The sequence below is a fragment of the Toxorhynchites rutilus genome, chromosome 2 (genome assembly GCF_029784135.1).
Source record: "Toxorhynchites rutilus septentrionalis strain SRP chromosome 2, ASM2978413v1, whole genome shotgun sequence".
Classification (NCBI taxonomy): domain Eukaryota; kingdom Metazoa; phylum Arthropoda; class Insecta; order Diptera; family Culicidae; genus Toxorhynchites; species Toxorhynchites rutilus.
Window position 1 is genome coordinate 4,153,161 of NC_073745.1, and position 12,055 is coordinate 4,165,215.

The following is a 12,055-nucleotide window of genomic DNA, read 5'->3' on the forward strand; positions in this document are numbered from 1 at the left end:
AAAAACTGGTTTCACCACAATCACCGGACGAGCCTTACGAGCAACGACATTCGCATAACTTACAATGTTCTTGCTATTATTATTCAGCATCACCTTTTCTTTCAAATTACCTTTTTGCATCAAATCATTATTGTTATTCATCAACATAATTTTTTTACTCGGTGTGTCCAAATTGGCACTAACTGTGCTTGGACTAACATGTCGCTTCCTGTTCATAACAGCTGTGTCCCTATCTACATATTTTTTTTCAGAGAATAAACTTATTATATTTTCAAACTTTTTGGCAACACTGGTTTCCAAGCTTGCAAGCTTCTCTTTGAAAAGCTCGTCGAAAGATTTAACAAGCTTATCCCTTTCCTTCTCAATCGCAATGTTTATTTGCTCGATGATGTTTTCTTGAATGCTAGTGAGAGAAAGCGAGACCTTTTCCATCTCTCTTTGCAATCCCACAACATCTAAACCATCATCTCGCACGCCACATTTCTGGTTCGACAAACATTCGTCACATACAAACTGAATATTCGCATTATCTGCAATCAGTTTCGCTGTTGCCTTTGTAAGTGAAGTACAGCGCCGATGGAATCGAACACCGCACTTACCTACACAAGCGACAGCATCATCGCTAATCATTATTTTGCCGTCACACGCCTTACACTCGCTCATTTCGAGTAGGCCCCGTGCGGCAGCAATGGCTAAAGCGGATGAAAAAAAAACAATACAACAATACACAAAACACAACACAAGCAGCTACGGTTGCTATCCTGAGTAGAGATGTGCCATCCGCTCATGAGCTGTTCCGAAGAATCGACTCTTTGAAGTGAGTTGACGCGGAACAGCTCGTAAAAAAAATCAAACAGCTCTTCAGCTCACTTTGATGATGATGAAGGAGAGAAAAGAGCTGTAGAATTGAAGAGAGTGTGTGAGCTGTAAGATTCAAATGAACTGACCGTCTCTCGCTCTTCGTGTTAAGACATCAGTTTAGTTTCATTTGTCCCTCGTCTTTTCAACTGTTATATTCGCGTTGACGGCATTGAGCTTTGTTTACCAGTTTAGGGGGCGCCAAAAATAATAATTGGCTCTCAGGCAGAATGAACACGTTTTTAAAATTAAAATTATTAATGAAAATTAACTTCTGTGTATCAAATGAGTATTCTATTTCAATGAAAAACACTTTGTTTGCAGGCGGTGCAAAAATCTCATAAGATTTTTTTTTTTGAAGAAAACTTTCTATTGTAATGTAAAGCCTCAGTAAAAATGTCGGAAATGTTGTACTCGCCGAGTCTGTTGTAAATAATAGTCTGGAATACGTGTTTCAAGTAATTAATAATATGGTGTGAAAAATTTCATTTGAATTTTAACATTTTCAAACTGGCTTCGTGGCTATCGAGTTTGGGACCCAAATTGAAAGTCGGCACTGACAACTGAGCTGAAGAGCTGTTCATAAAGAACAGCTCATTTAGATGAGCTGATATGATCAGAGCTGTTCATCATGATGAGCTGATTTGCACACCTCTAATCCTGAGCGATAGTGAGCCGTAGAGCCGTGACGCAAAATCACACAAAAATACACAGAATAATTATCAACATGCAAGCAACTTGTACTTATCTGATAATTATTCAAATTCGCCGTCTGTTGCACAATTTATCAGCAATTTCAGCCGTGAATTCCACACACAAAAACACACTATAAATTCAGCACTATAGGCATACAAACTACCATGTTCGCCGAAAGAAAAAATCGAATCCTGCATATAATCGAGTCAAAAAAAAAATATTAATCGTTTTTTATGCATATATTTTTCGTTTTTTAAATATAAAAGAAAAATTAAATTTTTGATTCACCCCTTGAAGTCATAAAGTACCTTTCTCATATAAAAAATCCGAATTCATTCAGGAGCTGATAGAGGATTATATTTGATGAAAAAATCCTTCTACGCATATGATCGAATTTCAACAATGACAGAGTTATAGAACTTTTTTTTTGTTTCGGACTCTATTGCCTCAAACTGGCACTACATTAAAAAGTCACTACAGAAGACGATTATGTTGCTTTCATTTGAAAGATAAGAAAATTTAGTACAGGGTATAGTTGTGAAACATCCAAATCAGTGAATTTAAATTACATTTCAAAAGTGAAAAACCTCAAAGTTAGTAATTTTTAATGTGTTATTATTAATTTTATGCTATAAATTCATATTGAACTTGATTGTTTTTATTAGTTAAATTATAGCTTTCTAATCGCTCTACAATTTGTTATTTGACACGCAACTTCTATCTATCTTAATTTCGCTGCAATATCGATATAAACAATTCCTGGTGAAAATTCAAGAAAAATCTTCAAAAATTACGATTTGTACCCCACGGTACATAAAAGAGTCACCTCAATTTCACTTTAACGTTTTTTTTTATCCCTTTTTGTTTATTTTAGGCTCATTAACATTTTAGCTGCAACAGAGCCGCATTTTTATCGTGTACATGCCACATGTTTATCATATCTATAATTAGCACGTTACACAGTTGCCATTTTTCGGCGTTAGAGTATTCCTCTCTATACCATTGCATATGGTACACATTTACACAGCAGCCATTTAGGCGTAAGAGTTTTCTATCTGTTCTTCCATTATCCATTTGGACCGCACAGCGGAGACCGTTGATTGATCATTGTTGAGTTATTTATAGAACAGCAGCCCGATGTGTCTTGCAGAGCAGAGCAGTGTACGGATGAATCGATCTTATTTCGACCGTGGATCGATCATCATCGCTGATGATTGTTGCGTGGACGTAGTTTTTCTGTAACACCACAAAGATGGTCAATGAGGGCCCTGAGTTTTGAACTCACGATCGATCGCTCACTAAGCGAACGCGCAACCAATGTGGCTACGGAGACCTCCATCACTTTAACGTTGAAAGGTCACATTTTTTCTTCAAATAAGTTATATTTGAAAAATAAAATAAAATTAAAATTCAAATTGTATATAATCGAATCACATATAATCGAGTCTGCATATAATCGATTCCGACCTGTATAGAACAGTGTCACGACTCATACAACAATTTCGTTGGGCCGCGCAGCACACACCCATCTGCGAGTAAACGATGGTCCCGAGAATCACGATTGGAGATTCTGGATCCCATTTAGGACATAGCGTGAACATCAGGCGCATGAATGATTCATGATATTCGCCTCTCTTGACCGGTAAGTTATAGTCTCAGCACTGATAAATTGTTGTTTTATTCCGAGGAACAGTGGGACAAATTGCATTGCAGATGCCTTTCGGAAGAAACGGCTCCGAATTGGCCAAGAACCGAATAAACGAATAACAACAAGCTCGAATACACTTTGTTCCAATACCATTCGCAGAGTAATGACCGAGCCCACAGTCCGCTACTGGATTTCCACTTTTTCACACCATCAAGCACACATTCCTCGGACTCATGCATTTAAACATGAAATTGATAGTAAAACGTAACTGTTGCTTCTCATCGAGTGGCTACAAGTGATTAAATTAACGCAAACACATTATTTATCCCTATTCCCACAGACACAACAGTTCCTCTAAGCTGCCCTAGTTTCTGTTATCCTTGGACAGCTGAAATCATTCATCGCTTTGTAACCATCCTTCCAAAGCAAAGAAGAGTCGTAGATAGCAAATTGAATTGATTCCTCCGACGGTTTTCTCCCATCTCGAACATCCTGATGGCAGTGGATAAGTGTTATTATTATCCCCGTGTGTGTGTGGTAAGACCGGCCCTCCAAACAGTGTCTGATGGGGTTTCGCTGTTAAGCATCAATGAGTGTTGACATGCTCAATTGAGACGGGAGATGCATCAAGCGAAGAAAGTCGATTAATTTGTTCGGAAGAAGATTTCTGTCGGTTAGGTGGCGATTGCGATTACGGTTCCCCTCTCCGCGAGCGTTACAATTACAACAAACGAGCCAAAGTGACATCGATGCTTCGTCAAGCTGGGGGGGGGCGTTAAATCGGTGCTATACTTACGTAGGTCATCGTGGGAAGTGCGCAGATGAAAATCAGCACCAACAGTATCAGCACAAACAGCTCTCGCCGTCTGCCGATCGTTCTTGGATATTCATCGCAAAGTGCCGTAATCATTGCTTCCAGTCCGCCAAAAGTACTATCCAAACCGAGGGTGATCAACATGAGGAAGAAAATGATCGACCAAAACACCGATCCCTTCATCGTGGCAATCGCTTCCGGATAAACAATGAATACCAATCCCGGTCCTTCCAGTCCAACGTCTTCGATCGATTTATTCTGCACATTTGCCATGTAGCCAAGCACCGAGAAAATCACGAACCCAGCCAGGAAGCTGGTGAGACAGTTGATGCTACTGGTCAGCAAGGCGTCACGGTAGCAGTTGTTGTTGAACTTGTTGTAGCTGGAGAGCGCCAGCAACGTTCCGAATCCGGGTCCCAGGGAGAAGAAAATCTGCGAAGCTGCGTCAATCCATACCTATTGCGAAAGGTGTAAAAAGCGTCTGAAAATTGGAATGATGGATTTCGCGCCAAGTCGACCAGATGTTGGCATGACCCTCTCAGAACTTAATTAAACTTTCTGGGCGTGAAGGCAACTTGGCAACTTGGCATACTTAGTTTTCTGAAAATTTATCTAGAAATTTATCTATTTATCTAGATGGAAAGGGCCAAATATTTTTGACCATTTTTTTACAATTTTTTTTACTCGAAAATGGTAAGTCCTACCAAAAAGTGATCTATGGAAGAGTTTTAGGGAAATAATTGAATTTACAGAAAATACTGAAAAAATATTTTTTGAAATCCTACTCTGAAAAAAATCGATTTTAAAAACTAAAAGTCGATTTTCTCCAAATGGTCATCTCAGATTTTGATGATATCGTTGATGGTAGATAAATATGTGCCCTACAACTCTTCCATACATAGCAGCTTATGTTATGTTTATGCTGTATGTTTGTTACCTTGCAACTTTGTAACTTTGTCTGTAGCGCTGTACACAATAATCGAAATTTAACTACCTTCCTGTTGACCGTTTGATCTGAAATTTGGATCTCATCTTTATCTCTGGTGTCATCATAAAATTGCGTATTCCATGATCTTGAAAATCCAAGATGGCGGACAATACAAAATGGCGGATTATGTACATATTTTCCCAAATCCCATCAATATGGGTATCAAATGAAAGGGCTTGACCAGTAGAACACAGTTACTTATGGAAAATGTAAATCAAAGATGGAGGCCGCAACAAAATGGCGGATTACATATTTTCTCAGAACCCCATCAATATGTATATCAAATGAAAGGGATTGACAAGTAGAACATAGCCGATCACGAAAAATCAAAATCCAAGATGGCAGCAGTCCCCAAATAACTATTTATTTTTTAAATAGTTTCATTCAGCTTGTCCTGTTTGTATGTATGTTTGAATGTTTGTAGGGTTGTCCTACATTAATAGAAAACTGACCCCGTTCCTGTTGACTGATTGATCTGAAATTTGGAACATACATTTAATTCTACTGTCAATATAAAACTGCGTATTCCATGATCTTGAAAAATTCAATTTGGCCGTCGTTAAAAAATGGCAGAATGGCTCGAGTCGAGCACTTTCATTTGACACCCATATTGATGGGACTTTGAAAAAATATAGGAGGTTGTGTTCAAGACACGACCGCATTGTTGACGTAGAACTACGCTTAATTCAAGTCGCTTGTTTATAGCTGCGGATATTATTTTATAATGCTACGAAAATTTTAAAATATCCATTCTACCGGTTTGGTCGCCCTGAATTTTTTTTATTGTAGAATCATTTGACGATAATTGTTTGATGATTCATTCTTGTGCTCGAAAAACAATCCATGCTCGAGATAAGCGTAATTGTCATCCTTAGTGGCGAAAGTTTTGCTACTGGCAAGCAAAACCAAATCACATACAAAATTCAAGAACGACATTTACCTTCTTGGTGACTAAATAAACGAAATAAACTCTATCTGTTAATCTCAACAAACTCGAAAAGCGTAGCACTCCTTCATTATGATCAAGATTAGCGCAAATGCAAATGCAATTGAAAGCAGTTTTGCGACTGACACGCGAGCCCAAATAAACTAATAACTTAATATAACTAATTGAATAACTTGGTATCAATGCATTGATGATAGAAAACAAACAATGTTAACTGCTTGGAAAAAGGCTGAATATTTGCCTCTGCAGAGATTTATTACTAATACCCTAGCGTAAATATTTCTCTCCCTCTATATCCCGTCTTTGTTTATATTTATCATTACGACTGCATAATTTGCAACACAAAACAATCGTCAATCATAGCATGAAAAAATTAGGCGATTGTTGTATCGTTACAGGGCCAATGCACACGGGAGCAGATACAAATAAGGTTTCGGAAGGTGCACTATTTTCACGTACGGGTTATGAAGCACACAAATATCCATATATCGATGACTTAAAGCAACTAAATATATACAAACTTATCTCCGTTTTGCGCTCTTCTCAACAGAAACCCTTTCTGTTGATATTGCCCATCTAGATTAGCTTAGCTGTCATCCTTTGAGGAGATAGTTTTCCTACCGTCATGCGAAACCAAATCACTGACAAAATTCCAGAACATTTATTTTCTTGGTGAGCTGACGATAGTCTAGCTTGATGATTCCCCACACAATTGTGTAGCTCAGAACATTAATGCAATGGCGTCAGTTTGATGCAATGATTGCAATGCCAGAGACATCAACGAGTGAGTAATTTGGTCGCGTCCACGGCTCAATCCGAAACGAAGACATGTGATGACGCAAAACAAGGAAGAACAAGCGATATTTATTGCTTTGAACACAGAACGATACTGAAAGTTTTCCTTCCTTCCTCGCTTGAGACTTTAAACTTCTTCAGTTCATTCGTCTATAACCTTCAAAAAGGCGCTTGAAAACTTTACTTTATCCATCATATTATTCCTCCACCCCCATTGCCTTGAGAAAGGAATTTGATTCCTTGCCATCCAGCTCGCCAGCAACAATGTTGTTCAGTCGGTTTCCTCAAGAAGAATGAAAGTTTGCTTCAGCGAGATCCACTGTTTATACTTTAGGTAAATAATCCCCTTCGTTCTTCTTCTTTTCCTTTGTTCACGGAGACTTTTCATTTGACGATTTCCCCTTTGTTGCTCGTTATTGACAGCTCTGTTCGGGAAAGCACACAAATGGACAGAACAAATGTATGAGGAAATGGGAATGCGTCCAATTTTCATCAATTTTAATCATAGACAAACTATAGGATTGTAATGTATAGCATATCAAACAAATCTTAGGGAATTTACGATTCGTTTGGTATGTAAATCGCCAAAATCCGTTCGCGGCAAACATAGTTATTAACGTTAACTTTATTTCATAAAAACGTGACCTGTTTTCTGATTTGGCACCTTTAATGTAAGACGTAGTTCTTGAGCATGAGCTTGGGTAGACTGTACAATTCGTAGTTGCTCTCCGTGATTGACCTGAACCAACCAAATTGCACAAAGAACACACAGAATGACGCTTGGGACTAGCAAATCATTCTCGTTGTGCAATGTTCGGTGATTCGAGCTTATTGACCGTTTAGGTCAATAACGACGCCGGCCACGTCCTTACAGTCACCAGGGGAAGGGAAGGAATGTTAGTATGATATTCGCCGCCCGAAGGCCAGAAGGGTCGCCTCTATAGCGTGGTTCCCTAGCGTTTATCATGGAAGGAATAGTTGTTAGTGGGAATGGTTAAAAATCAGGATTCACTGCGGTAAGTGATGTAATTCTAAAATTTAAAATTTGAAAATTTTTAAATTTTTAAATTTTTGATTTTAAATTTTTGAATTTTTAAATTTTAGAATTTTTAAATATTTAAATTTTTAAGTTTTCAGATTTAAATTTTTTATTCTTAGATATTAAGAATTTTGATTATTTTTGTTTTTGTTTTTTATTAATTTTTAGTAATTAGATTTTAACACGTTAACCCCGACTTTTTTTTTGCAATAGCAAAGTAAAGAAGTGGAATTTTAATTTTTTTTTTTTTGAAATTCATTTATTTTGGTCCAAGGAGATTTGTTTAACTATTTTTTGATTATGATATCTCGTAAATGACCGCCTCTGGCCTTGACCGCAAAATGTGCCCTTTTTTCGGCATTTTCCATCACTTTGCCCAATGTTTCGGCCGATATGGCAGCAATTTCGAGTCGGATGTTGTCTTTCAGCGCAACCAGGGTCCTTGGTTTACCAGTGTATACCTTGGATTTTAAATATCCCCATAAAAAAAAGTCAGGAGGCGTCAAATCAGGTGATCTCGGTGGCCAGTCATAATCGCCGTTTTTCGATATTAATCTTCCGGGGAACATTTCGCGCAATAATTTGGTCGTGACAGCCGCTGTATGGCATGTAGCGCCGTCCTGTTGGAACCAGTAATTTTCCAATTCATTTTCACGAACAAATGGCGATAAAAAATCGGTTATCATTGTCGATGGAGTCTCTGCAACACTGGCTCGAACGGCATCAATATTCTCGTCGAAACGTTTTGGTCGTTGTCTGGACAGATGACTGGCATTACCAACACTACCAGACGATATCAATTTGGCATATAATCGACGTATAGTGTTGTCTCCAGGCGATGTTTTAACTTTATTTTTATTTTTCCACGCACGTTTAGTTAACACAATTGAGAAGTTATTTTGAATGTACAGCTGAACAATTTCAGCGCGTTGTTTTGGTGTGTAGTGTTCCATGGTTAAAATTGTACTGAAATGACGCTTCCAACGCGGTATGACATTTGTTAATCTGACATCTCTGTCAAAAGTTATGGGGTTGCCAGATGCTTCCACTTTAAATGGCCCACCCTGTATATTTGGGAAACCTGAGAAGGTAACCGAGAGCTCGTATAAAACCAATCGACTCGGCGATATGTTCCGTTATTTATCACGTGTACGCTTCGTAAAACTTCAATCACGACAACGGAGAGTTATCTTTAGGAAACCTGAGAAGGTAACCGAGACAACTTCCCCAACTTACCAACCTAGCAAGACAACCGGGAGAACTGCTATTCTTCACGATATCTCAAAAACACGTAAAAATAAGAATAAAAAAATTAGTGGGTTATATCTATGATATAACCGCAAGGTTCACGTGGAACTACCTTAGCTGAGCAATCATTCGTTTGTATTGATTAAATTCTTGATTGAATGAAACAGTTTCCAAATTCAATTGAGTTCAATATATTTGCTCTGTGAGTGAAAAAAATGAACAAATGCCGTGTAAAGTCAATTCATTTATTGTGATTGATTGTTCTTCGTTACAAGTAAATTTAATGACGGACCTTTTACGTTTGGTATGATGACTAGAACAAAATATATGTACGGAAGAATTATCAAACGTTTGATGAACCAGCCTAAGGCTGAAAATCTTTCCAATAAAGACAAAAAAAAGACGGGTGGGTAATGTCGGGGACATAACCGGAGTGACGTAGGACTATACAAAGGGGACCGCTTTTGCTAAATATATATTTTAAATATATTGTTTCATTTTCTTCTCCTACGTGAATACCACCTATCTATCTGAAAAATGGATTAGTATACTGTTTACTCTTTATGAACATGTTGGAGGTTAAAAGAACCTTTGGTGTTGTGTTTTTGCGTTTTTTTTACAAACTTGATTCTTGATTTTTTTCAGGAGGGCTTTGTACTTATTAAATGTTCAACGCCGGGAATCTTTCGGCGTATGCACAAATCGTACAATCAAAATGAAGGCTGTGATAGGGAATGCATAGGTGGTCATCAGCTCATTCACTATCATATGTTTCACTATTGAGCACATTATCGTACCTTAAACTGTGGTTTCAGAGACGAATGAATTGTAAGATTTGTAGTCTCCGCAAACAAAGTAAATAAAAATGAAAAAGAACTGAGGTTTTGGAGATGAACTCTACGATTTGTCGAGAAATAGACGAGCTATGAGCGTTCTGAAAAACCAACAGTTAATACAGGGACGGATGACCTTCGGATTAAAGTCCTTTGAAATAAGAATAGAGCAGCAGGAAATACATAGCTCATCGTGTTGCTCCTTAGTTATTTCTCTATGCAATGCAGATTTAACGTCAGTCAATTTTCAACATCAGTTATCAACCAAAGAAAACAGTTCTTGCTACCGAGAAAATTCGTTAATGCCATCCTGCATACAATGTGTTGTAATTTGAAGCCACTTTTAATTCGGAAACCATGCATGGGTTTGTGAAAACTGAATGATCAATAAAAGACTCCAACCACCAATAAGTTCAAGAACAAGCATAAACAAAATATATCAGTTTATATTATATGTCATATTATTTCACTTTAGAATGCATTGGAATTGTGAAAAACTTTTAATAACTCTTCTTTGAATGGTTTAATGGCCCTGAAAAGCGCCGTGTTTTACGGTGGCTGGTTTTGCCACCAAAGCAGTCTATATAAACAAACTTTTTCCTTCATCTACCTGCTGCCGTTTTGCGATTGCGTTTGCCACTCTAACTCGATCACTTCGGCGGCCGAAACTATACAACGCTGACTAGGTGGACTGGTACACTGGTACTAACGCGCTCGGTCTAGCTGCCCTTGCGGAGCAATTGGCGAATACACCTACGGGGAATTGCAGACTAACACGGTTCGAGCGGGATTTTGCCTTTCCCTTCACTTTTCCTCCTTTGTCATGTCCAGACATGGCTGCTTGTGTTGGTTTGTTGATGTGATGTGATGCGAAACGTTGTGGTGTACGGTTTGGATGAGAATGATCGTTACGGCAGCGGAGCGGGGATTTTTAAGCTGACTGGCTGGCTCGAGAATTACGCATGTGTGAGACTGCGACCAATGTTTCGTTCATTTTTTTTCTTTTTCCTTTCCAATCGTGCTTCATTGTATTTTGCTGCTGCTCTGGTTGCCCGTTTTGGTCGGTACGATTTGAGGAGCACAAAATGGACCAATCAAAAATGGGCACATAGTGCATTTGGACAATGCTTGATATTTCACAATTATTCAATTATTTATCTCAAGAAAAATGAAATGTTATTCGTTATCATAGATGCGTAGATATATTTTCTATCAATTGATGTAAAAACCTTTGCGATCTATTGAGAAATGCTCGAGTTATAAGCGTTCCAAATCTTGCATTTTTTCCTACTTGTACAGTGTCTAGATTTCCATTTCACCCCCTATATCTTCCGGTTAGACGTAGTCCTACGTCAAAAATTATCAAACGATTATTTTATTTTACATTTCCCTCTGAAGTTTACATCCCAAAAGTGTACATACTTCTCGAATCTCGAATTTGCTTGAAACTGGGAAGTTCATTCGCTTCTAGTGGCTGCACGATTTTCCCAGGTTCCTAAGTTTAGAAGATCATGTTAGGACAGACATATTCCACTCTGCACAAAGGCAAGCGAGGACAAAAGTACTCGCAGTTTGCATTTATTTGCAGAGCCGATTTCCCCAGCAACCTCGGTTTTGAAGTCTGTGTTAGGGAAACACATTTCAATCGGAACAAAAATACCCCCGATTTGTATGAATTAGAGATGTGCCATCCGCTCATGAGCTGTTCCGAAGAATCGACTCTTTGAAGTGAGTTGACGCGGAACAGCTCGCAAAAAAAATCAAACAGCTCTTCAGCTCACTTTGATGATGATGATGGAGAGAAAAGAGCTGTAGAATTGAAGAGAGTGTGTGAGCTGTAAGATTCAAATGAACTGACCGTCTCTCGCTCTTCGTGTTAAGACATCAGTTTAGTTTCATTTGTCCCTCGTCTTTTCAACTGTTATATTCGCGTTGACGGCATTGAGCTTTGTTTACCAGTTTAGGGGGCGCCAAAAATAATAATTGGCTCTCAGGCAGAATGAACACGTTTTTAAAATTCAAATTATTAATGAAAATTAACTTCTGTGTATCAAATGAGTATTCTATTTCAATGAAAAACACTTTGTTTGCAGGCGGTGCAAAAATCTCATAAGATTTTTTTTTTTTGAAGAAAACTTTCTATTGTAATGTAAAGCCTCAGTAAAAATGTCGGAAATGTTGTACTCGCCA

General features: G+C 38.1%; 1 protein-coding gene across 3 annotated transcripts in view; it reads right to left on the reverse strand.

Moving 5' to 3' along the window:
• The window catches only part of LOC129766408 (sodium-dependent serotonin transporter), a 139,892-nt gene that overhangs the window by 33,672 nt on the left and 94,165 nt on the right, over positions 1–12,055 (reverse strand). For all 3 annotated transcript variants that reach the window (XM_055766937.1, XM_055766936.1, XM_055766934.1), the window contains one exon: positions 3,999–4,472. In XM_055766937.1, the coding sequence (XP_055622912.1) occupies positions 3,999–4,472 (474 nt within the window). The remainder of the gene's footprint in view (positions 1–3,998; positions 4,473–12,055) is intronic.